The sequence below is a fragment of the Carassius auratus genome, chromosome 26, assembly GCF_003368295.1.
Source record: "Carassius auratus strain Wakin chromosome 26, ASM336829v1, whole genome shotgun sequence".
In the NCBI taxonomy this organism is placed as follows: domain Eukaryota; kingdom Metazoa; phylum Chordata; class Actinopteri; order Cypriniformes; family Cyprinidae; genus Carassius; species Carassius auratus.
This window is the reverse complement of record NC_039268.1, coordinates 20,392,954-20,420,789: the sequence shown is the minus strand read 5'-3', so window position 1 is coordinate 20,420,789 and position 27,836 is coordinate 20,392,954. Positions and strand designations below refer to the sequence as shown.

The window sequence follows — 27,836 nt, the reverse complement described above, 5'->3', positions numbered from 1 at the left end:
TTGCTTTTGCCAACATTTTTAAATGGCAAATTTATTCAAACTTAATACACATTTTGGTATTTAATAGCTGTCAGACTTGACTATTACATCATATGTGAGATGACATGACTGATTAGTAATTTACATTAGCACAAACACATTTTAAAATAATGGCAAAAACTTTTTTTTTTTTTTATAAATACGCTTAAAGAATAAAATAAATTTAACTAAATTTAACTACAGTCATTGCAGAATACAATATTTGTTACAAGCCATCTTTATGATTAAGAGGACACTCAGAGCAGAGGCAGTTTTCATATTCATTGCCACAACAGAGCACAATGTTGACCCGAGCGCTTCCTTAATTCTATTTTAGTCCCAAATTAAAGCAACAGTTGCTAGGTTAGTGTTTCTCTGCAGTTCCTTTTGTTAAAAAAGAAACCCATAGCAACAAGGTTAAACATCCTTTAGGGACAAAGCTCATGCAATTTTTATACATTCAAATACATGTCTTAAAATACAAAATACATGTATCCATCTTGCGAACCACAAACAGGAAGTCTAAACCCTCTCTTATGGTAAAAGATGAATTTCCATCCTTCAAACGGAGCTCCTCAGGGTCAATGTGCTCAGTTATTTGGGGCACATTTAGATTCTGCTAATAAAAGGTTGACCCCAGAGAAAGAGATATATTCTAGGTCTCAAAACTAAACAGCATTTAAAAGACATGCATAGATGGTGCTTGTATTATGAAAATGAAAAATGTAATTGTAAATAACATTAGTGATAGAAAAAAGCAGTGATAATATATTACAAGGATATACTAAGTGAACTCAAATGAAACTATGTCAACATTACTCAACTATGAGTGAATCAAAACCCCACCCTTAACATGAAGACGAAAGTCCAAGGAATTTGGGAGTTTCTCATTTGTCTCAAAGCTGAGGCCTTGAAATGGGGAAATTTATTAATGTACCAAAGTCCAGAGACATTGCTTTAAATGAGTTTTGAATTCTAGAATGATATACACACAAAATACTATAGATGCGAAAAAAAAAAGAATTGGTTTTACATTTGGATTAAAAACCTGATTTTTTCTGAACACAGTAATTGCACACTTGCACAAACTATTACAATTGACCTAAAATGACATTTTTCGATGAATTGCAATTTTGTAATTCATAAGCATACAAGAATAAACATGCTCTCAAATCTTTTGCAACAAACTTAATGTATGCAAAACACATCTGAATAGCATTCTAGGCCAACACAGGCAACATCAAAATAGCACAAACATGAGTTGTTATGGTCTGGTGGTGCAAGAATGTGTTCAAAACTATAAAGCAATCAGCAAAATCTTGCATTGTATGCCGTTAGTTTTCAGATTTCACATCGCTGCTCATCATTCAGTAGTTAGCAGTATAGATTTCTCACAATTTTTTATTTGATGGCTTTATTTCTCAGTAAAACAGCTTTCCCTTAACCAATTTATGCCATCTAATATTCATTACGGCCCGGTCTATTTACACTGGGTGCAAACACTAAACTATTTTTACCAATTCAACCAAACAAAGCCTAATTCACCTTTTCAACAAACAGCAAATAAATACTAATCACAGTTCGTGTGATCACCATTATTGTATGCACTAAGTGCAGTCTGTTGCTATTTCTACTTGGAACAAACAGTATATACACCTATTTACACCCAGTGTAAATAAAATCTACCCTTTATTATACAGATAAACCACCTACACTGGGCACATGTCACATTAAAAGCAAAAACAAAAAAAAAACTTTATAATCTTTATAATTCATGATACTGTCCGCACTGGATGCTTCGTGTCGTCATCAGAAACAGTTTCTGAAACGCATGCTTGCACTACTTCTGACAAAAATGGATTTGAATCCAAATCTGTATTGACAGCCTGAAGTAATTTCTGTGTCTTGTATGAACATATGTTAGATGGAGTTAACAGCTGTGTTAACAAACAGTTATGAGACTCAATATAATTTAAAACCATATCTCATGTTACCCATACTGATCTTTGGCTGTGTTCAGACATTTGATTAGTATTAGGGCTGTGATTGAGCTGAACACACCTGAAGTGACCGCTTTCAATACACATTTTGTTCATTTCTCTTTCTTGTGGACACTAATGTCCTTACAGGGCCAAAAAGGAAGCTGGTACGCATCAATAAGCTTTCGTTATACCACCATCATGCTTCTGAATGACATTTCAAGATGCCACACCAAGTCTATATCATCACTAACGCAACCAATGCAGATAATACAGATAGTCAAAAACATTGCAAACAGGACACAGATTCAACTGATTATACGCGAACAGTGTGGATAACTAGATAAAAAGAGAATTCCCACAGTGTGAACAGTGCAGCAATTTAACTGAGGGAAGATTTGTGAACGCAGGGGAATAATATTGAGCAGTTCACAAATAGGCCTTAAAAAAAAATAATAATTCCACATTCATACAAAATTTACTGCTCATGTCTGAGAAAAAAAAAGACTGGTCTTCAAAAGGTGATCCAATGAAAAGTCCTCGTTCTGAAGTTTGTTACTTGCAGACATTTCACAGAAGCAGAGCTGTTTTTTTTCTAGAAAGTAAAATAAGTCATAAGAATTTGTATCAAAACAGGAACTATCTACTAAACAAGCTGACCTGGTCAAATTACTGGTACTGAAACTAAACATGAGACAGTATGAACTTACCTACCACTAGATTTTTATTTTTTAGGTGAATTCTCATTCTGTTCTCCACTTTCCAGGGGTTTTGGATCTATGAAATCACAATAATAAATTAAAGAGAGATTATAACAAAAGTGTCAATGAACACATCTTCAGAGAATGCAGAGTAAAGCATTATAAACATCTCAGTACTTATGTTAAAATGAAGCCAGTTCTCCAGTGTCTTTTTCATCATTATGTATTGATATTATACACTTTAACACAACTTACAGTAGAACTGTAATAACAAAGAGATCAAACCACTTTTAAAAAAAACTAGAGAAAAAGTTAAAGATAAGATAAACTAAATGTCTTTTTCTTTTTGAAGGACTTTTTACGAGAAACCAACAATTTTTTTATCATTGTGCTTTTTCCTCATTACCTTCATAATTAAATAATAAACAAATAGACTTAGAATGAAATGCAACTTTTTTTAATTAAATGTTACAAAAGTTGGGAACTAACTTGTGCCTTGTGCTCAACCAATCATTCTCTAATTTAAACCTGGATTCATTCATTGGTGTAACAGTGTTACTAATGATAGATCAAATATATGATAGAAAGATGACTTCAACGTACAGTTAGTGTTAGAGACACGGAGAATATGTTTCAGATATTTCTATTTTTTTTAGTTTTTTTGTTTATTTTTAAGATTATTCTTACCGGTTGGTTCCCCATCAGGCTGTGCATCTACGTTTACAGTGAGAAAGGAAGAAGAGAGTGTTTATCAATTTTATGTACACTGCTACAGAATAAATTAGTGTTAGCATCACTGAGAATATGGTTCAGATATTTCTTTTTTTTTTTTTTTTTTTAAGATTATTCTTACCGGTTGGTTCCCCATCAGGCTGTGCATCTACGTTTACAGTGAGAAAGGAAGAAGAGAGTGTTTATCAATTTTATGTACACTGCTACAGAATAAATTAGTGTTAGCATCACTGAGAATATGTTTCAGATATTTCTAGATTTCTTGTGACAGATTTATTTTTCTTACTGGTCATTTTTGTTGATTCCTCACCAGACTGTATATCTTCACCTATTATGAGAAAGGAAGAAGATAGAGTTAATCAATTTGCTGTACAGTGGTATCAAATAAATAACTACTAATAAAATTACAAAATGTAATGGCCTAAAAAAAAAAAAAAAAAAAAAAAAAACACATGAAAAGCATGTAATGTTTGAAATCTCTCACTTTGCTCATTTTATGTCACTATTACAGTAGAAAGTGTAACACTTTTTAATACATTGAATTTCAGAATAGTTTATGGTACTTTAAGTTTTATAAAGAAATCTTGCACAGCACAGAACAGAAAATAACAAACAATCTTTCAGAAGAAATTATGAACATGTTCAAGATAACTAGGTCTAGTTAGACAAAATTAACATTTAGCATCTAATTTAAGAGCATGCTTGAATAATATTTTAAAATGCTTTGAGGGAAAAAGAAAAACATGAATGAAAAACGACATACTATTCTTTCCATCCAGCAGGTTCAGAATCACTGAAGAGAGAAACAGTTATAAGTAATTGAATGTTAACTGTATCAACCTTATCAAGTATTTCACATAAAGGTGACTGAAGATAATCACTCCAAAACAAAAATAAACGTACCTATGCATGGTGTGTCTTTCAAATTGTTGTGAACAATTTCTGTTGTAGAAAAAAATAAAAAAATTACAAATCAACTAAAAATACAAAACATACATTTGAGTATCCAACACCAAGAACTAATAAGATTCCACAAGAAGAATGAAATTAGTTTCCTAAAATTTAACAAACATTTAACACTCTGTGCTCATCTACCTTACATCTACAAAACCACTAGAAGTATATATATATTAATCTGTATATGCCTTCAAAATACACTTTCACAGTAATCATTAATCATACAGAAATACAGTAGCGGCCAAAAGTGATGTCCAGAGGGAACATTCACACTATTTGATTTAAATGACCCTACAAGTTTAATTAAGCACTTGAAGAAAATACTTTTACACTTTCCAAGCACGACTACGCAATACGCTTAGAAAATCTCCATCAAAATAACATTAATATGTTTGATTAAATATGAAGATATCATTCTTCCTATGCTGGACATCACTTTTGGCCACTGCTGTACATTACTACTGTCTACACTGGGTACAAGTTTATAGACAGTATTTTAAACTCCTTAAAAAACACAAGTGCAAAAAACATCTTAAAAGAAAATAACACAATATAGGAAACTTACTATGAAACGTTTCCCAGACCTTATACAGGATAACAAAAACAATAATGAGGACCAGTATCAAGATTAGGATGACGACGGGAACTATCCACGGAGATCCACCCTCTGAAAGAAAAGAACATGGCGTATAAACATAATATATAACTTAAACATAACTTATAATATATACTTGCACAGCTGATTCATAAATGCACTCTAAATGACTGGATAACAATATCCTGTTCAAAACTATCAGCAATCACAGAAACCAAATTGTGTGAGATAAACTCTTTCCATTTGACTTGATACAAAGTCCAAATGGCCCAAAATGTTTTTTTTTTTTGCTTATTTTGAAAGTAGAAACAAAGTATGTTGTCAATACAGTATGATATATACATTAATGCCATTTGCTGTCTATGTTACTCTGCTAAACAGCAATCAGACGTGCAGTAATGGTTTTCTTGACACTGTATGACTGTACTAGTTGATATTTTCTGATGAAGGGTAACATACTGTAATTTGCCGGTCTCTACCATGGTATGGCCATTGTTAACAGTATCACATGGCATACTGTATTAAAAAAAATAACGCCTGACAAATTGCAAATGGTCTCTCTCTGACTCACACTTTGAAAATTGTGGTTACATTACATGATATAAATTGCTCCTAGTGCAACAAGAACTGATTGTATTTGGTCATCTGGTTTGGAAATACTAATAGATGAAAATGTTATGTTCCATGTACTTACAAGGTATACACTACCAGTCACATTTTTTAACAGTAAGCATTATAATGTTTTTAAAGAAGTTTCTGTTCACCAAGCTTGGATTTGTTTGATCCGAAGTACAGCAAAAACAGTAACATTTTGAAATATTTTTACTATTTAAAATAACTGTGTTCTATTATAATATACATGTTAAAATGTAATTGATTTCTGATGCACAGCTGTATTTTCAGCATCATTCCTCCAGTCTTCAGTGTCACACGATCTTCAGAAACCATGAAAATATGATGATTTATTGCTCAAAAAAACATTTCTGTTTACTATCAATATTTAAAACAGTTACAATAAAAAAAAAATCAGGATTCTTTGATGAATAGATAGATCCAAATATCAGCATTTATCTGAACTAAAAGCTTTTGTAACATTATACACTAACTACACCATTCAAATGCTTGGAGGAAGTATACTTTTTTTTTTCTTAGGAAAAACTAATAATTTCAAAATAATTTAACAGAAATTAATACTTTTTTTATTCAGAAAAAGGATACTTTAATGACGATAAAGACCTTTGTAATTTTACAAAATATTTATATTTCAGATAAATGATGTTCTTATGAACTTTCTATTCATTAAACAAACTTGAAAAAAATATCAAATGAATTAAAATGAACTCAAACGTTTATTAAAAGAGCAGTTTTGATCATCTTTCCAAGTTGATTATCCTCAACTTGACTACATTCTGGTGTGTAATGCCCACTTTTTACAATCTAATCAACTCCCGGTGGATAAAATCAAGTCACACCCTACATTTTCCTCATCTAATATTCTGTTTCACTTAGAAATACATCATTTTATGGAAGTAAAAGGGTTGCGACTCAGTAACAAATGTGTGTTTTCCCATTTCATAATTATCAAAACAGTATTTATCTACCAAAACAGTGTGATCAGACACACATTTATATATAATATTTCCCACTGATATCATACTTGATTGTATGACAGAAGCTGAGAGATTTAAAAATCAAAATTCATCACTAGAATGTCTACCACAACTTCCTTGTGCTAAATGTTTGTGTAATATTTGCTAAATTATTAATTGCTTTAATATCTTCTTTTCTTTTTCTTTTATTCCAATGCAATTACATACAGATACGTTTAAGCGTGATGTAGGTAGTATAGTGTATGGTTAGTAACTACAGTAGTGTTTAAGTAAATCACGGTCTTACCTTCAAACAGATCTCTCCTAAAGACCTTGTCACTGGTTTTCTCACTCACTTCATTCTTGATTGTGCATGTGTAGTAGTCGTCTGGATGTCCATTTTTGTGAACCGTGATGAACTTTCCTTTCGGAATGTGATCTTTTACATCCAGTTTTTCTCCAGCAGAATTATACCAGATGATTGTTTCACTGTACTCGCAGATTAAATACACAAAAACAGAGTTTTCATCGGGCCTATCTATTTTTATCACAGGTTTGGGGAGCGGTGCTGTGAAAGAAACAATTAAAAACATTGAGTTGCAGTCCACAGCAAAAACATGAAATGTAATACAACTATACTACCTTTAAAAAAAAATCTTGTTAAAAGTACAACATGATGGTACCAGAGAATAATGCTGCTGTACTTACACAAACTATCACTTACTAATAAAACCCATATTGTTTATTTGGAGGTGCATCATGCATGGTATGATATTACAATAACACACACTATCTGTGTAAATCACTGTAAGTGCATCAGTGAAAAGCTTTTAAAGTTTATCCACTTACGCAAAACTTCCAACATGAATCTTTTTCCCTGTTCTTTACTGTTGATGTCGATGGTATAAATTCCACTATGCTCGGATTTTAATGTAGTTATAGTGATTTGTCCAGTCGTGTTATCAAGAGTTGTGATGTCTTTGAATCTCGGATTCGGGGCGTTAACACCATCAGCTTCATCCCATTCAATCGCTTTTATAACAAGTTCACTTTTTTGTTTCCATATAATGCTGCTGACAGGAGGATTTAAGCTGGTCGCACCAAAAGACACTGAACGACCGACTTCACCATAAACTTTCTCTTCTTGACCTAGTTTGAAAAATAAAAGAGTATGTCAGTCGACATTCAACAAGCACATTTCTGTATAATAGTTACTAATAGCTTCCGGAAAGCATAGCAATCATGATAATGTATTATATTCAGACACAGTGTCACATACCTACTGTACAAATATAAACAAAACTCATAATTATGATTGTTATTATCATCATCATCATCATGTTATAATAAAATAACCAAGGCATAAACATCTGAACTATAAGCTAATGTTACACCCATTTTCTTGCGGTGTAGGCCTCAGCCTGCTGCTAATAACTTGAAGCTACACAAAACAAGGCCAAGGCAAAGATAATTACCTTCAATACAACGCAGTCACTTGGTATTTGTAAATTATACACATACACATATTATAATATTCTTTAAAACTAAAAGGCTCTGAAGTAATGTTAGCTAAGATATGAACTAATGTTAGCTAATAGCAGGACGCCGCCCGTCATGGGAAAGTGTTGAGCGAAAGAAATATCGAGTAACTTTACCTGAAGCAGCTCCGATGGTGATGAACAAAGCACAGAAGACGGTCGTCAAGTATTTCGGAAGCGACATTTTTCATTCAAACAACACTTTCACGTGTTATTCTAGAATTTTTATAAAGTAATTGAGGAAACGCCTCAGAGGCCAAGAGCGCACAGAATCTGTAGAGGAAGCCACAAGCTTGAAACAAAACCGAAAGTAGGTGGGGTCCCCGGATTTAGCTGAAGGTCAAGCGGTCTTATGCTGCCATCTCGTGGCTGGTCGATGTTAGTACATGCACTTGTATTTCGGAGGCTGTGTCCTCTGGAGGGAGACAAACGCAGAACACTTACGCCACCAAGCTCTCTTTATTTGCTAAGTTCTTGTGCAGTGTCCTTTGCTAAGTTCTTATATAGTGTCAACTCCGGAAAATGTCAAAGTCCCAAAAGAAGAGGAAAGACTTGCTAGATTAAGCTGTTCGAAATTTGGCAGCATCCGATGGAGTGGCGCTTGGAGTTGTATGGAGTCCCTGAGAAAGCAGATCAGAACATACGAGCGGAAGTTATTCGTATTTGCCAGGAGCTGCTACCTCTTAAAGTGACCGCGCCTAATTTAGCTGATAGCTGCTGTAATGATTCAAAGAAAATTAAAGAAAGAAAATTACTCAATGCTCTTGACTGAATTACTTTGTAGTTTTAACAAGAATGAGTGCAGAATCAAACCAAAAAATTTTCAGACACCATTTATTATTATTATAAAAAAGCCTAATAGGTGCAGGACACTATAATTAATTTAGGTAAGTGAGTATAGCAAAATAAAACGAACTGTGACATATTATAACCCCCCAAAAAACTTCATACAGTGGACTACTAGTGTGATTCAGACACTTTGACTTCACCATGTTTTACTCACGTGTTTTTAATTGCTAATGCAACCTTTTCACACCACAGACTGAAGAAAATTAAGCATTGCTTGGTAATTGTTCAACAAAGTATTGATAGTTATATAAATAGTTATGTTATGTTTGTTAAGTTATGTTTGATTGTATGTTTGATTGTAATCCATTACATATCTTTCTTCATAAGTTATCTGACATTATCAAGATGATTTTTTTTTTCTGAAAGTTTAACTCAGTCAATTAAACATTGTGCAATTAGCACAAATAAATAAAAATGAACGAACATACAAATTGAACTTCACCGGGGCCCGCAAACCCCAGCTATGGCCCTGTCGATACTGTTAAACGCTTAGGTTCAAAAATGCACTCTGACAATTCTAATGTAATTCTAAATGTAGTTCTTCGTTCACCAGCAGAGTGCACCGTGACGCAGTTTGGAAGGCTGCTAGAAACAACTCGTACCTGCGTGAAAAGAAACTACGTTTTGCTGAAGACTTTTGTGAGGAAGACAGAGAAAGGAGAAAAAAGCTGTGCCCTGCAGTTAAAAGTGCGAAGGATGCAGGAAAAAATACATATTATGTCAGAGCCCGAGCATTTGTTGAAGGCAAAGAAATCATTCTGCCACCTTGAAGTTTGTGTTCCTGGCTAGTCCAGGATCTTTTGTTGCAGACCATGTTCTTTGTTGTTGTTTTTTTTGCCTTGATATCATTTTAAGTATAGTTCAAATATTTTTGTCTGGAACTTGTCAAGCTGTTATATGATAAGTTGGTTCACTTAACACTGACTCTTGTTCTAAATGCAGAGTAAAGGGAATATATTATACCCGGACTGTGATTCATATGGACATTTTGTTGTCTCATGTCATTGATCTTAATTCAACTTTTATTATTCTGGCCAATATTTATGGATTTAATTCAAAGTCAGAGAATGCTTTTTTTCTTGAGTTTATAGAAAGCAGACTGCTATACTGTCTGAACAAATTCCCAAACTCTTTGCTAGTTAAAGGTGGGGATTTCAATATTGCAATTGACAGTGTTCTTGATAAACAGCCTCTCGGCCGGCCCTCACCTCTTAATTTAAAATTTAAACAATTCATGGAGAGACTTGATGTGATTGATGTCTGGAGGTCCAAATTCCCTAATATGAAAGCAATTATCTGGAGCAACAAGGCTGCTTCTCATTTATCTTGTATAGACTTTTGGTTGATCTCTAAATCTATTGACATTTCCAATACTTTAGTTGATATTCTCCCAACTCCCCTAACTGATCATAAGGCTATCTATATAAAAATTAAGATTTCGGTAAACACTTCAAACTCTATCAAACCATCATATTGGAAGTTAAAAAAGCTCTTTATTATCTCATAATATTGTTAAGCTTAGAATTAATTATTTAATTAACAATTATTGGAAAAAAAGCAGTAAAGGAATGCTCTTTTAGTAATAATTGGGAGTTACTAAAATTTGATGTTGGTAAATTTATGAGAAGCTATGGGAGTAGGCTAGCCAAGCCGAAAGCTGGGGAAGAGGCAGTAATTAGTGAAAGTGCTGTAATTACTCAGAGGCTCCCTGAATATCTTTCAAATGTAGAAACTGCTTTGCTTTCCAAATTACAAAACCAACTTGATGATATTTACAAATGTAAAGCTGAAGGTGCTTTTGTGCGATCTAGGAGGAGATGGATGGAGCAAGGTGAACAAAATTCTGCATACTTCTTCAGATTAGAGATAAATAAAAATAGCATGACTAAACTCAATGTTGATGGTATCATAACAGATAACCCCAAGACAATTTCTAATTATTGATATAAGATTTTATATACCTCTAGGTTTGATGAGGATGACACATCCTCATTTTTAGACTCAATAGGTGGCCTGAATACCATAGAGGTAGATAACAAAAATCGGTGTGATGAACCTGTTTTCCTTAAATAAATAATTGATTCTATATTGACCATCTGAAAATCAACAAATCTCCAAGGAATGACAGTATTACTGCAGAATTTTGTAAGGCCTTCTCTGAACCCTTAGCTCCTTTTCTTGCAGAAGTTTATGCAGAGAGCATTCTGAGAACTTCTTTTCCCCCTAGCTTGACATAGGGTTTGATTACTCTGATTCCAAAACCCCAAAAAGATCCACTTCTTATTGAAAGTAGGCGTCCAATTTGTTTACTTAACCCTGATTACAAGATTCTAGCTCAAATCTTTGCCCAAATATTACAGAAAGTGATGAGCTATCTAATTGATGAATCACAATCTGGTTTTATAAAAAAAAATAGGCACATTTTTAATAACATCAGATTAAGTTTTATATATATATTCTTTGACTTCTACAAGGCATTTGACACCGTGGAGCATGCTTTTATTTTCCGGTGCCTTCAAAAATTTGGTTTTGGTGATTTTTTTTTTAATAATGCCATCAGGACACTTTATGCTAATAGTAATTGCTCATAAATTGAAATTTAGCTTTGGTATGTCACCAAGATTTAATCTTCAGAGGGGCATTGTGCAAGGATACCCTATCTCACCCTATCTTTTCCTCCTTGCAACCCAGATTTTCTCCCACTATATTAAGAAAGGGATTCTCATTGCAGAAAGAGAAGAAAAGATCAGCCAATTAGCAGATGACACTGCTCTTTTTTAAGAGATGCCTCTTGGGTACCTATTGCCATCAGCACAGTTGAAAGTTTTTCTAGAGCTTCTGGTCTTTTTTTTTTTTTTTGTCTAAATGTGAACTACTTTCAATTAAAGAGTGTAACCTTTCTACAATTAATAATATTCCAATTTAAGAAAAGATATCTTATCTCTATATGTAAAAATCAAAATGATAGATGTGTATTTAATTTTTCTTCAATTATTGAGAAAACACAAATAAAATGTAATCTATGGGTGCAGAGAGACTTATCTCTGAGGGGAAGAATATTACAAAGGGGAGGGAATCTCCAGATTATCATATGCTGCTCAGTATCTCCACGTTGATAACAACGTTCTCAAAAGTATTATTGACAAAATGTTATTTAATTTCATATAGAAAAATGGCATACATTATATCAAGCAATCTGTTGTTTTAAATACTTATGAAAATGGTGGTCTCAATATGTTAGATTTTTGCACATTTAATAACACTCTTAAAATTAATTGGGCTATACGCTTTCTCAAAAATCCAACCTCATTCTGGAACTTTATTCCACATTATATTTTCTCCAAATTTGGTGGATTTAATTTTTTATTACTTTGCAATTATAATGTTGAAAAAATACCAGCTAAATTATCTAAATTCCATAAGCAGGTCCTTCTCGCCTGGTCTCTTCTGAACAAACATAACTTTTCTCCTCATAAATACTTTATATGAAATAACAGAGATATTCTATATAAAAACAGATCACTTTTCTTCCAGGGCTGGTTTGAGGCAGATATTTTGCTTGTAAGTCAATTATTTAATGCAAATGGCCTTTTATTAAACTATGAGGAATTTCTTAATCGTTTTAACATTCCCATTACCCCCAAATAATTTTGCTATTGTATTCGAAGCCATACCATCTGGAGTTATTCGATTATTTCAACACATCCCCTACCCCTCTGTTTTACCTTCTTTAGACCCTACTGTTACAATGGTGGGGAAATATTGCTTTTCATCCACTTCTTCTAATAGATCAATACATTTATTATTTCTCAATTTGGCAGATTCCAAATAGATACTTAAATACTAATTACTTAATTACTAATAACCTTTACTATATAATAACCTATTTATGTACAGCTATTAAAAAAATTATTTGAATGTCATAAAAATAAAAAGGCCTTACATTTTAAGAGCACATAAATGGCAAAACTATTTTAACTGCGTGCGCCATGCATAATGAATGCGTTAGAGTGATGTATTATATTTACGTCATGACATGACAAGACTTTCGAAAAAAAAAAAGAAAAAAAAAAAGACTTTCGTGCAGCGCCCCCAGTAGTAGTAGATAATTACTGGTTCTTCAGGAGGTATGAAAAAAAAAAAAAAACCTTATTGATTAGCTAAATGTTACATAACAAAATCATAAAATTATATTACATACTGATTAGTTAACACATCTTCCTTAGTAGGTAACAGTAGTGAGTGTTAATGAATAATCACCTGCTACTTCTTCAATAATTCTTTATTAGTTATGGCTGAATAGTAATATGCATTACATTTGCAAAAACACATTTTAAAATAATGGCAAACACATTTACTTCCTTCATAATACATTAAAAGGATACTATAAAATAAATAACTGAACTAAATTTAAATAGTCATTGCAGAATACAATAGTACAACCCATGTTCAGGATCCAAATGACACAAGAGTAGAGACAGTTTTCAAGTGTTCATGTAAATGGTTTATGTGCATTGCCACAATAGAGCACAATGGTGAACCGAGAGCTTCCTTAATTCTATTTTAAACCCCTTTTTAAGAAATGGTTGCTGGGTTGTGTTTCTATGCAGTTCCTTTTTTGAAAAAGAAAAAAACAGCAATAAGGTTTAACACCATTTAGGGACAAAGCTAATGCAATTTCATACATTCAAATACAAGTCTCAAAATACAAAAATAAATGTATGCATCTTACAAAAACCACAAAGAGGAAGTCTCCACTCTCTCCTATAGTCAAAGATACATTTCAAGCCTTCAGACTGAGATCCTTATGTTCAATGTGATCAGTTATTGAGGCACTTTCAGATTCTGTCTGGTAAATAAAAGTAAGTAATGTCACCCCAGAGAAAGTGCCCTACTGTAGGTTTCAAAAACAACCAACATTAAAAAGACATTGCATTGATGGTGCTTGTATTATGAAAAAGAAAAAAAGAAAAGAAAAAAAAAGTTAACACTATTTTTTAAAGAGATTCTTAGTTGCTTATTAGCATGCATATTACTTAAATTAAAGCCATTAAGTAGTACTAATAAAGTACATATAAATGCCCTTGTCATTAATTGCCCAATCTTACCCAATACCTAAACTTAACAACTACTTTAATAACTATTAATAAGCAGCTAATTAGGAATTTATTGAGGAAAAAGTTCTAGTTAATAGAGAATAAGTGTTCCCTATTCCCTAAGCATTTTTTTTTACTTTGCACTTTACATTGTAAATAAAATAATAGATATAAAATAGTCAACTAAAAAGTTTGCATAAAGCAGTGATAATATACAACATAAGAACACATTATGGTAAATAAAAATAAAACTATCACAACATCAGTGAGCTATGAGTGACTCAAACTGCACCCTTGACAAGCAATGCAGGAGTTTCTCAGTTGACTCTAAAAAGCTGAGATCTTGAAATGGGGAATGCAATATCATGCCAGAGACATGGCTGTGAATGTGCTTAAAAGCCCAGAATGAAATACACACAAAATACATTTGACATTAAAACACAGGAATATAAAGAGAAAAAAATATAATTGGTTTTACATTTGTATTATAAAAACCTAAATATATTTCTGAATCAATAGACATGACATTTGCACAATCTACAACAAATGACCTAAAATTATATTTTCCAGTTTTTCTTTGAATGTCAAAATATTCATATGTAAAAAATAAATAAATAAATAAACATTTAGTTTTGTCAAAGTAGCAAAAACGTAACTGTTACAGTCTGAAAGCACACGTAAGAATGTCAAAACAATGAAGCCATCAGCAAAGTTTAGCATTGTATGTCATTATTACCCCAAAACTAATAAGTCTTAAATTATATAATAATACAATTTTGCGTTTAAAAAACAGGCAAAAACAGGAACAATGTACCGAATAACATGCTGACCTAATAAGAGCTAGATTTTGATCTTAATCAAATTACTTATACTCAACTTTGATTATGAACAAGAGAAATCCAGAAACTCATTTATGTGCAATTATCTTACCATCACTGATTTTGACTTTGTGTCACATCTTAAATATTCTCGTAGACATTTTCATGGTCTGTAATCAGAGACATAACTGACTATTAAAATCACAAATATGAACAAACAAGAGTCAAGGACTGCTAACCACTAAGAGTGTCAAAAACAACATCAACATCATATTCAGAAAATTATTATAAGTATTATATATACTTATTATAAATAGTATTAAAAAGTTTTTTTTCCAAGTTTCTCATCATCATCATAATGTGAAGAAATTATTCAAATTAAAAGATGCAGCAAAACTATAATTGACAGTCCACTGTAAATATAACTTAATCTTTATAAAGAACTATTGATGTAATTATTTGTCTATGATAAACCAACCCTTTTTTTTTTTAAAAGAAATCATCTTACCTGGGCTGACTGCATAATCTTCCATATCATCACCTTGATAATTAACCAAATAATAAACAATTAGCCATACAATAAAACTTTTTTATATTATATTGACAGTCATAAAATGTTAGAAGTGAAATGTGTTGCTTAACTATCCACAATTCGGGAATTTAAACCTACTGGATATCGGTGTAGCAGATACTGTTTGCTTAGTAATGATTTATGGAGCAATAATGTTTTTCAAAGTGACTTGAGGAGAAAACAATCAATCACATTATCTTTACTGGGAACATACCATATATATTTTAAATATTTGTATAAAGAGATGACAATTTATTACATCTTAAGTTTAGGGTTATTAGATGCGTACCTGTTGATGGTGGATTAAACCGCTCTCCTTCAGTGTCTTTTGTGAAAAAGAAAAAAGTCCAGGAGTTACACAGACATATAGAGCAGTTTAAGCTACTGCTTCAATCCTTAAAGGGGTCATATGATGCAATTTCAATTCTTCCTTTCTCTTTGGAGTGTTATAAGCTCTTGGTGCATAGAGAAGATCTGTGAAGTTGCAAAGACTAAAGTCTCAAATCCAAAGAGATATTCTTTATAAAAGTTAAGACTTGTCCATGCCCCTCTGAAACAGGGTTGTAACAATATACCGATATGACGATATACCGTGATATAAACATGTACGAGATATGATCAGCTGTTCCTATATCTTGGCTGAGCTGTCAACGTTGTTACGGGTGAGGAAGGAACATGACCTGCGGTGCACTTGTGGCATTCTGAAAAGTTGAGATGTTTTTAACCCGACGCGGTACCGCGCATACCGCGCGCCTACATTTGAAATAACTGAAAGTGGCTGCAAAAGAGGAAACGCGTCAAACCTATTCAGAACATCATCATCCCGTGCAGATACAGCTATGTCCCATTTATAATTTAAGGTTAATGCATTATGATATTTGTGAAGCGGAGTGAAGCACAGAATCCAGTCATGACAATGAATTTACAGTAGCTACTCTGCACATGTCACATAAAATGTGCGATTTGATGGATTGATGAATAAATAAAAAACAAAGCTGTAAATTAATGACAAAAGCACTGCTTTAAGAATATATAGGCTAATCTGTTTGTTTTGGCATGTCTCTCTGTGAAAGAGCGGCGTTGTCATATACTACATACACAAGTATGCGACGGTGTTGCTTAAAGTGCCAGGCTTAACAGTGCCAGCTGTCTCACTATCTGAGGACATGAACACAAACACTAAGATAACAATTAATAATCATTTCATCATTTTATTTGAGAAAACCAGTCAAAAACAAATACATTGACACTCAAAGCTCTTCAATACAACCCGTCCAAATAAAAGTATGCTTTTAAACTCGAATAAATTGACAGAAATAACGATTGTACTATAATGTAATAATAATAATTATATAATAATAATAATTTACATAAACATTAGGGAATATTTTTTTTCCCTCATTTTAATTAAGTAAATCTCTGTTGTGCAGCCCTTTGCAAAAATATAAAATAATAAAGGTTTTAAAACATCAATTAAATTTGTTACATTTGTATGCATTTTCATTACCACATTTTTTGATAGTATATTTGTATTGAATCCAGAAAAAATAACTCAAACCATAATTTCTATGAATTATTAATGATAAATATAAGTTATTAAACTTGTATAAATGATCAATAGTAAAATGTTCTTGTTTTTGATTAATGAAATTTGAATAAACACATTTGTTCAACCAACCCCCCCCAACCCCCCCCCCCCCCCCCCAAAAAAAAAAAAAACCTTTTAATACCGTATACCGTGAAACCATGGTATTTTCTGAGGCGATTATCATACCGTGAAAATCTCATACCGTTACAACTCTACTCTGAAACGGCTCTTTCTAACACATCCACACATGTCTACGTCATCATGTGGAAAGAGCATGTCATATGACCCCTTTAATTACTAAATATAATGGCCTAAAAAATATATGAAAAGCAGTTAATCTTTGAAATCTCTTACTTTGTTCATTTTATGTAACTATATACTGAACTTAAGCATCGTATGCATCTATCAGAAGAAATGATTAACATACATTCAAGATAACTAGTTCTAGTTATACACAAAATTAACATTTAGCTAATTTAACTAATTTAAGAGCATGCTTGAAATATAATATTATAAAATGCTTTGGGGCAAATTATCAAACTCTAATATTCTAGTGTAGAATAACACTCTGTGCTCATCTACATTTTCCGGCATTAACACCACTAGAAGTATATATATTAATTTAATCCCCAAAAGTGATGTCCAGAGGAACATTGACACTATTTGCTTTTAATGACCCTACAAGTTTAAATAAACACTTGTACAACTACACAATACACTTAGAAAATCTACATCAACATAACATTAACGTTTGATTAAAGGGTGAATATATCATTCTTCATATGCTGGACATCACTTTTGGCCACTGCTGTACACTGTCTACTAGGGATGGCATGGTTCAACTTTTTCACTGTTTTAGAGTCACGGTTTTTGGTGCAGTGGTACATGTGCTATGTTTATGGAAAAACTATACATTCTAATTAAAAAAAAATGAGAAGAATATTTTATCCAACTACAAGCAACAGCACAAATAAATAAAATAGAGTAAATATACAAACAATAAACAGTGGTTTTCTTTTTTTTTTTTTTTTAGGCAGGTCTAGCATAAGTTTTTAGGTTCAGGAATTGAATAAAGTAATCAAATGTAAAACAGCATTGCATATTGGACTGTACAAATTAAAGATAATTCTTTATTAAATTTATAAAAGCTTTTTAATCAAGAGCAGTAAGTGATTTATTTGTTGTTTCTGTTCGATTAATTTAAAGACTTTCACTTTAAGAGAATGCATTGATCCAGTAGGTCTACGTTCAGCCGGCTATGTCTGCTGTAGGATACTTACCAAAACAAGCATTTTGACATAATTTTTGTGTGTATTTGTCAATTTAAACACAATACTTCAGAGAGAGCTTAATATTTGCGCCCGTTCTGAGGAGTGGGTTTGCACTTTGGTTGAGCGCATGCACAATTCTCGCGTCCTTTGGCTCTTAAATGTGACAAAGCTTAAGTGAGTTTAGTTTAAATACATATTATTGTGTTCTCTTCAGGTCTCATCTGTGAGCGCGCGCTATCAGCACCCGGGTGATGACGGAATAAATGACTGCTCATATTCCAGCATGCTGCATTCACATTGAAGAAGAGTGAATGGTTTGTCCAGTTTTTTTTTTCTCTCTCATCGTTATTGTTGTAATGTTTGGGAATCTAGAATGCACATCCATCAACAAGAAACATATATTAGTTGAACCCAGTTTGTTTTATGTGCTATTTATAGCAAACCATATTACAGGTGCTTTGTCAGATTTAAGTTGAATCGCGGTCCCAGTGTGTACCGAACCGTGCCACCCCTACTGTCTAGACAGGGTACAAGTTTATATACAGTATTTTAAACTCCTTAAAAAACACATATCTTAAAAGAAAATAACACAATAGGAAACTTACTATGATACCTTGACCAGACCTTGTAAAGGAGAACAAAGAGAGCCAGTATCAAGATTGGGATGAGCACGATGGGAGCTATCCACCAAAGTCCACTCTCTGAAAGAAAAGAACACGAGGAATAAACATAATAAATAACTTATACATAACTTATAATATACATGAACAACTAATTCATAATGCACTCTAAATGATAGAATAACAATATACTGGTCAAAACTATCAAATTATAAAATGAAAATGAAACATTTAACTCTTTCCATTTGACTTGATACAAAGTCCAAAGTGATTATTTTGCCACTAGAACAGAGTATGTTGCCAATACAGTATTTTGTTAGCATTAATAAGATATACATTAATGCCATTTGCTGTCTATGTTACTCTGCTAAACAGCCAGCAGACGTGCAGTAATGGTTTTCTTGACACTGTATGACTGGACTAGTTGGTATTTTCTGATGAAGGGTAACATAATGTAATTTGCTGGTCTCTACCATGGTAAGGCCATTGTTTACAGTATCACATGGCATAATGTAATAACAAATCCCTGACAAATGCCTGCTATCACTCTGACACACACTTTAAAAACTGTGGATATATTACATGATATAAATTGATACTACTGAAACAAGAACTGATTATATTTGGTCATCTGGTTTGGAAATACTTAATAGCTGAAAATCTGTAACTGATTCACAGATTACTCATTAACATAAATTGGATTAATTTACTGTAAAATATATTGTATAAATTGAAAGAGGATAGATGAAAATGTTATGTTCCATGTACCTAAAGGGTTATTTCAAAAACCGGATATCACAAACTGCTTTGTTTAATATCTTAAACTGTGTTCCAAAGATAAACGGAGGTCTCACGGGTTTGGAGCAACAAGCGGGTTAGTTTCAATACTTCAAATTCAAACTGAAACATAAGGTATACACTACCAGTCAAATTTTTCAAAAAGTAAGATTTTTTATGTTTTTAAAGAAGTATCGTCCTCTCACCAAGCTTGCATTTATTTGATCTAAAGTACAACAAAAACAGTAACATTTTGAAATATTTGTACTTTTGAACTCTTTTCTATTACAATATTTATTTTAAAATGTAATTTATTTCTGTGATGTGCAGCTGTATTTTCAGCATCATCCCTTCAGTCTTCAGTGTCACATGATTTTCAGAAATCAGAATAATATGAAGATTTGCTGCTCAAGAAACATGTTTTTTTTTTCATTTTTATTATTATCAGTATTTAAAAGTGTTTTTTTTTTCAGGATTCTTTGATGAAATATAGATCCAAATATCAGCATTTATCTGAACTAAAAGCTTTTGTAACATTATACACTAACTACACCATTCAAAAGCTTGGAGTCAGTTTAATGTTTTACGAATAATTGTAATAATTTTAAAATAATTTTATAGAAATTAAAAAAAATTATTCAGAAAGGATACTTTAAATGGATGATGATAAAGACATTTATAATGTTACAAAAGATTTCTATTACAGATAAATGCTGTTATTATGAACTTTCTATTAATTAAAGAAACCTGAAAAATTCTACTCAGCTGTTTTTAATATCATAATAAAAATAATAAATATTTTTTTGAGCAGCAAATCAGAATATTAAAATGATTTCTCAAGGACCATGTGACTGAAGTGAAATGACACTAAAAATGTAAAATTGAAATCAGAGGAATAATTAATTTTGAAATATATTTAAATAGAAAACTGTTCTTGTAAATAGTAAAAATATATCAAAGTTGTATTGTTTTTTCTGTACTTTGGATCAAATGAATGTCGGCTTGGTAAGAAGGAGATAGTTAAATATAAAAAAAAAAAACCTTACTGTTCAAAAACTTTTGACTGGGAGTGTATATACTAAACACTACTAGCGATAGTGAAACAAAATAAACTGTTGTTTTGTGTCTAGCACTAACTCAAATGCATTAAAATGAACTCAAACGTTTATTAAAAGGGCAGTTTTGATCATCTTTCCAAGTTGATTATCGTCAACTTAACTCCATTCTTGTGTGTAATGCCCACTTTTTACAATCTAATCAACTCCCGGTGGATAAAATCAAGTCACACCCTACATTTTTCTCATCTAATATTCTGTTTCACTTAGAAATACATAATGTTATGGAAGTAAAATGGTTGTGAATTCCCATTTCATAATTATCAAAAAAGTATTACTCTACCAAAACATGGTGTGATCAGACACACATTTATCTATAAAGGTCCTCTATGCAAATAAATACATAGCATATATATATACAGACCAAAAGTTTGGAAACATTACTATTTTTAATGTTTTTGAAAGAAGTTTCTTCTGCTCATCAAGCCTGCATTTATTTGATCAAAAATACAGAATTTTTTTTTTTTAGATATTGTGATATATTATTACAATTGAAAATAATTGTTTTTAAATGTATTATACTTTAAATTATCATTTATTTCTGTGATGCAAAGCTGAATTTTTAGGATTATTATCACATGATCCTTTAGAAATCATTATAATATGATGATTCATTATCAAAGTTGGAAACAGTTCTGCTGCGTAATATTTCTTCAGAACATGTAATACTTTTTTAGGATACTTTGATGAATAAAAAGTAAAAAAAAAAAAAAAAAAGAAGCTATGTTTTTAAAATATAAATATTTTGTAATAACAATATACACTACTGGTCAGTAATTTGGGGTCAGTAATTGTTTTTCTTTTTTTTTTAAATAAAATCAATACTTTTATTCAGCATTGATGTGTTAAATTGATAAAACGTGATAGTAAAGAAAATATTTTATTAAAATATATATTATTAGAATTTTTTTTTTGGAATAAATGCAGTTCTTTTTTTTGGAATAAATGCAGTTCTTTTTAACCTTTTATTGATCAAATATATTAGACAGCAGAACTGTTTCCAACACTCATACTAAATCAGAATATTAGAATGATTTCTAAATGATCATGTGATCGACTGATGTTACAAGTGACACTGAAGGCTGGAGGAATGATGCTGAAAATTCAGCTTTGCATCACAGGAATAAATTATTTTTTAAGTATATTCAAATAGAAAACTATTATTTTAAGTTGTAATAATATTTCACAATATTACTGTTTTTTTCTGTATTTTTCATCAAATAAATGCAGGCTTGATGAGCAGAAGAAACTTCTTTCAAAAACATTAAAAATAGTAATGTTTCCAAACTTTTGGTCTGTACTGTATATATATATATATATATATATATATATATATATATATATATATATATATATATATATATATATATATATATATATATATATATATGACATAAGTGTCCATTTCCATGTCTGTACAGTAGTGAAACATTTTAGACATTTAAGTTAATCTTAAAAAGTACTTAAATACAAATAAAAGCCTTTATAACAGCTTTCTAGCTGTCTGCTAAAAACATACTAGCAAGAAAACCAGTAAGTAATATTTCCCACTGATATCATCATTGGTTGTATGACAGCAACTGAGAGATTTAAAAATCAAAATGAATCACAAGAATGTGTACCATATAGAGCCCGACCGATATATCGGCCGGCCGATATTATCGGCCGATATTAGCTTATTGCATTTAAATCGGCATCGGCATTTATAACGGCCGATAAAACATGAGAAAGAGAGTCACATGCTTCACTCATGTTATGAGTGTTGCATAGTTTGCCCACCAGAGGGAGCTCTGCAGCTCCAGAGTTGACAACAGCGCCAGAAATCCACTAGCGAAGAACGTGATCATCCAAGCCAGGCACGGAGATTTTTTTTCTGTTTTGACGGTGAGTCTGTCGTTCGTCATGTGAAATGATTTAGTTCATACACTGTATATACAATGATGTGGTAGTTCTAGCTAACGGTCCTATCATTATCACTTATAAATATTCTGTAACATCACTTACAGCCGCTAATGCATTGATATATTAGATTAGCCACAGAGCTAATACCATGTTTATCAGTGGAAGAGTGCGAACGTTAATAAGAGGTCAAACTATAACGTTAGCGTTTAACTTATTCTAAATATATCTGCAGTGTTTCCCACATAATGACTGCATAACTTTGGCAGGGGGGCGCATGTAGTCAATGACTAGAAGTTATGTACAGCGTGCCTCTCTGTTAATGAATGGCGCAGAAGCACCTCTTCATTCATTAAAGACACGTAAGCGCGCATTAAGCTCGCGGTGAATTCAGCGTCTGCTGTCTCACTATATAAGCACGTGAACACATGAACAACATCTCCAGAACTGCTCTGACAGTCACTTCATGAGTATTTGATCGTTTGATTTAAGTAAAAGCAGCGTCACATCACATACACAGAACTGTAAATGTACGCCAACCCGTCAAAATAAAAGTCCAGTTAAAACTGTTGTTCAGCAGAATGTACATATCCTATCACTAAAAACTTTTTTTTAAGTTTTAATTACACAACATTTCTTCCATGTTTTATTTATTTTTTATAGTAAATCCCCTTTGTTTACCAAAAAGTTAAGTACATTTTCAATAATTAAAAGATAAATTAAATTAATGTTTTATGTGTTTAATGTGAATCTCAGAAAAAGCTTTATTTAAAACCCCAACTGAATGGCACTTAAATGCACTTAATTCATCTGTCAACTTTATTGTCATTGTTCACAGTACAAGTACAGACAGAAACAATGGGTAATAATTAAATGTTTATTTTTCATGTATGCATTTAATTCTATGCATTTAAAAAATAAAAATTCTAAAAAAGGAAACTTAGTTGTTCATTTTAAGAGGCCCAGGAGTCTTATTTTCTCTTGCATAATTAATATTGCACTTTAATTAAGCAAAAACACATTTTATCAGATTACTCGATTAATCGATGGAATTTTTGGTAGAATACTTGATTACTAAAATATTCGATAGCTACAGCCCTATGTTATTCTAACGCTAATATAGCTTCCTTTTTAGCAGGCCCCTTAAATGCTTGCTATTAACTTGTTTGAAGGTGGTTCTTCTCCAAATTGACAGCGGTGTGTTCATGAAACTAACGTTAACCATTCAACTTCGAGTAGGTGCGTCAGAAATGATTAACCAGAGGGGACATGTAAATAAATGTGAGCTGAACAAGCGCTTTTTTATTTATTTATTTATTTTTTATTTTTTACGGATTGTTTCAAAGCAGCTTTAAAGACATAACAGGAAAATGTTGTAATATTGTTAAATAGAAGTAGGTAATAGGTAATACCTATTGCTTGACAAATAAATAAATAAATAAATATATATATATATATATATATATATATATTTCTCATTTTTGCCTATGTAGGAGATCCCTGTTTATTATTATTATTATAATTCTAATGATGACATGAGTAATGATACATGGTGATATTATTAATACACATGCTTATTCTTTCTCTGTCTCTCTTTCTGCCCTACAGATGGCTGAAAAAGGTGAAATCTGTAGCAGCAAAGTGAGGGACTACTTCTGCAAATACTTTAACTTTAGTATTATAATTTATTTACAGTACACACAGACTGTTAAAACCAGCTTCAACTGGAAGAAAGTAAAAGTGTTAAATGTTTAAAATCAGACAGTTTTTTGATCATTAAAAAAATATATACTTTTGATGTGCAATTGTTTAGTCATTGAGACTATAATCTAAGGCTTTGTTTTACATAATCTCTTCTGGAAAATGGTTTATACAGCCCACATACATAGAACAGGCAGATATTTTTCTATTGAATGTTGTGTAAGTGCAGTATATAGGAAATGGTTCTAATATCCAGTTTATTTTCAAAATATCGGCTTATAAATCGGCTCTTTTCGAGTTAATATCGGCATCGGCCCCCTAAAATCCATATCGGTCGGGGCTCTAGTACCATAACGTCCTTTTGCTAAATGTTTGTGTAATATTTGCAAAATTGTCAAAGATGACATTTGCTTTGATATTTCATTTATAATTTTTTTTTATTCCAATGCAATTACATACAGATACGTTTAAGCGTGATGTAGGTAGTATAGTGTATGGTTAGTAACTACAGTAGTGTTTAAGTAAATCACGGTCTTACCTTCAAACAGATCTCTCCTAAAGACCTTGTCACTGGTTTTCTCACTCACTTCATTCTTGAGTGTGCATGTGTAGTAGTCGTCTGGATGTCCATTTTTAAGAACTGTGATGAACTTTCCTTTCGGAAGGTGATCTTTTACATACAGTTTTTCTCCAGCAGAATTATTCCAGATGATCGTTTCACTGTACTCGCAGATTAAATACACAAAAACAGAGTTTTCATCGGGCCTATCTATTTTTATCACAGGTTTGGGGAGCGGTGCTGTGAATGAAACAATTAAAAACATTGAGTTGCAGTCCACAGCAAAAACATGAAATGTAATACAACTATACTACCTTTAAAAAAAGTCTTGTTAAAAGTACAACATGATGCTACCAGAGAATAATGCTGCTGTACTAACATAAACTATCACTTAATAATAAAACCCATATTGTTTATTTGGAGGTGCATCATGCATGGGATGATATTACAATCACACACACTATCTGTGTTAATCACTGTAAGTGCATCAGTGAAAAGCTTTTAAAGTATATCCACTTACGCACAACTTCCAATTTGAATTTTTTTTCCTGTTCTTTACTGTTGATGTCGATGGTATAAATTCCACTATGCTCGAATTTTAAATTAGTTATAGTGATTTCTCCAGTTGTTTTATTAAGAGTTGTGATGTCTTTGAATCTCGGATTCGGGGCGTTAACACCATCAGCTTCATCCCATTCAATCGCTTTTATAACAGGTTCACTTTTTTGTTTCCATATAATGCTGCTGAGGGAAGAAGTGAAGCTGGTCGCACCAAAAGACACTTTATCACCAACTTCACCATAAACTTTCTCTTCTTGACCTAGTTTGAAAAATAAAAGAGTATGTCAGACGTCATTCAACAAGCACATTTCTGTATAATAGTTACTAATAGCTTCCGGAAAGCACAGCAACAAAAAGTACCCGATAAGAAACTATTCAGACACAATATGTCATATACATACCGTACACATCTAAACGAAACTCATAATTATGATTGTTATTATTATTTAATAATAAAAAATCAAGGCATAAACATGAACTATAAACTAATGTTACATCCGTTTTGTTGCGGTGTAGACAAACTGTAGTAGATAAAATTATCTATCTAAAATGTTGAGCGAAATATCGAGTAACTTTACCAGAAGCAGCTCCGATGGTGATGAACAAAGCGCAGGAGACGGACATCCAGTATTTCAGATGAGACATTTTTCATACAAACTACACTTTCATGCGTTATTTTTTTTTTTAGATTTTTTAAAAAAAAGAAAGTATTCTAGGAACATACCTCAAAAAGACATCTACAACAAAAACGGTGGAGGAAGTCGGTCAGAATAAGAAACTGAAAGTAGGTGGCGTTTGCGAGGATTTAGGCTATCTGATGCTCAGCGGTTTGCTGCCATCTCATGTATTTGCATTTATTTGAGCAAAAATACAAGAAAAAAAGGGTGATATTGTGAAATGTTATAATTATATAAAATATATGCATAATTAATCCAGTCTTCAGTGTCACATGATCCTTCAGAAATCCTATAATAATATGATGATTTATTATCAGTGCTGGAAACTGTTGTGCTGCTTAATATTTGTTTTGAGTCTGATAGTTTTTTTTTCAGGATTTTTTGGATAAATTAAAAAGTTAAAAAGAAGAGCATTTATTTAAAATATAAATATTTTCAAACAATATACAGTTCAAAGGTTTACATTTTAAAGCTGCAGTAGTTAACTTTTGTAAAAATATATTTTTTACATATTTGTTAAAACTGTCATTATGTCCTGACAGTAGAATATGAGACAGATAATCTGTGAAAAAATCAAGCTCCTCTGGCTCCTCCCAGTGTCCTATTGCAATTTGCAGAAATACACCGCTCCAGTTAAGAAACCAATCAATCAGAGCTGCGGTCCGTAACTTAGTTTGTGTTCAAAATTTAGAAAAATGTATATAATAAGCGAGTACATTTTCCAAACCGTGTTTTTAGCTTGTCCTGAATCCCTAGGGTGCACCTATAATAAGTGTTTATATTCAGACTATTTTAGATTGCTTCGGGGGTACCGCGGCGGAGTAACCCAGTACCTTTGTGATTCTTCATAGACATAAACAGAGAGAAGTAGTTCCGGCTACGATGTTCTTCCGCAAGACGCAAGCAGTTCTGTTTATTAACCGCTAGAGCGTCAAAAGTTCCCTACCGCAGCTTTAAATTTACATTTTTTCTCTTTCTTTTTTCGAAAGGAATTAAAACTTTTATTCAGCAAGGAATCATAGAATGTGAGTGACCGTTTCTTTTTGGAAAAGTGTATTTTCTCCTAGTTTTTTATTGGACAGGGAGCAAGGGCGTAACTTTGGGTCTACCATTGGGGGGGTTAAACTCGCGGCATATGAATAATTTTCTTGTGTAAAAGGTAACATGCTAATTTACACTACAGATTATTTAAAATATGATACTATCTTTCTTGCTGGCAAATGAAATTAATAAAGAAAACGAACAAAAGTATTAATTCTGAATATTTCATATTATTTTAATCTGAATGATGTTATGATATTAAGGGGGTTATATTAGTTGGATCTGATTTTTGGGGGGGTCATGACCCCCGTAACCCCCCTGCAAATTACGCGCATGACAGGGAGACAGGGAAGTGGGATGTATTTTGTTTTATATTTATATGAAGTCTATTCTTTCAGTTTGTAAAGTTCTTCATTCATGTTACTCCACATTGCCCCTAGATTCTGGGACATAACAAATAATAAATCAGCATATAAGAAAGATTTCTTAAGGATCATGTGACACTTTATACTGGAGTAATAGATGATGCAAATTCCTGCAGGGTCAGGGCCTCTGTTTAACATTTCATCCAAAAGACAGTGCTT

The 27,836-nt window shown here is 32.1% G+C and overlaps 1 protein-coding gene across 6 annotated transcripts; it reads right to left on the bottom strand.

The window, feature by feature from the left end:
• On the bottom strand, nt 1-26,194 carry LOC113044622 (CD48 antigen-like). Of its 6 annotated transcripts, none has more exons than XM_026204764.1 (11): nt 26,113-26,194; nt 7,421-7,720; nt 6,879-7,139; nt 4,953-5,054; nt 4,334-4,372; nt 4,194-4,223; nt 3,717-3,758; nt 3,552-3,578; nt 3,386-3,412; nt 2,712-2,774; nt 906-2,592 (listed from the first exon to the last, which is right to left on the bottom strand). In XM_026204764.1, exons 1-10 carry the CDS (start codon nt 26,177-26,179, stop codon nt 2,722-2,724), a joined length of 948 nt encoding a protein of 315 aa, XP_026060549.1. In that variant the 5' UTR covers nt 26,180-26,194; the 3' UTR covers nt 906-2,592; nt 2,712-2,721. The 6 variants fall into 6 exon arrangements, with proteins under 6 accessions (XP_026060551.1, XP_026060550.1, XP_026060552.1 ...); XM_026204762.1 differs by lacking the exon at nt 26,113-26,194 and adding an exon at nt 8,227-8,738; XM_026204763.1 differs by lacking the exon at nt 26,113-26,194 and adding an exon at nt 8,227-8,738 and having other exon boundaries at nt 927-2,592; nt 2,708-2,774.
• Nucleotides 26,195-27,836: the final 1,642 nt, after the last annotated feature.

Coding starts and splice junctions, on each gene's coding strand:
- LOC113044622 (XM_026204764.1), bottom strand. CDS start 26,179: ATGTCTCATCTGAAATACTGGATGTCCGTCTCCTGCGCTTTGTTCATC. Junction 3,759..4,193: donor CCTGCTGGATGGAAAGAATA/GTATGTCGTTTT, acceptor TTCTCATAATAG/GTGAAGATATACAGTCTGGT. Junction 2,775..3,385: donor GCCTGATGGGGAACCAACCG/GTAAGAATAATC, acceptor GTGATTTCATAG/ATCCAAAACCCCTGGAAAGT.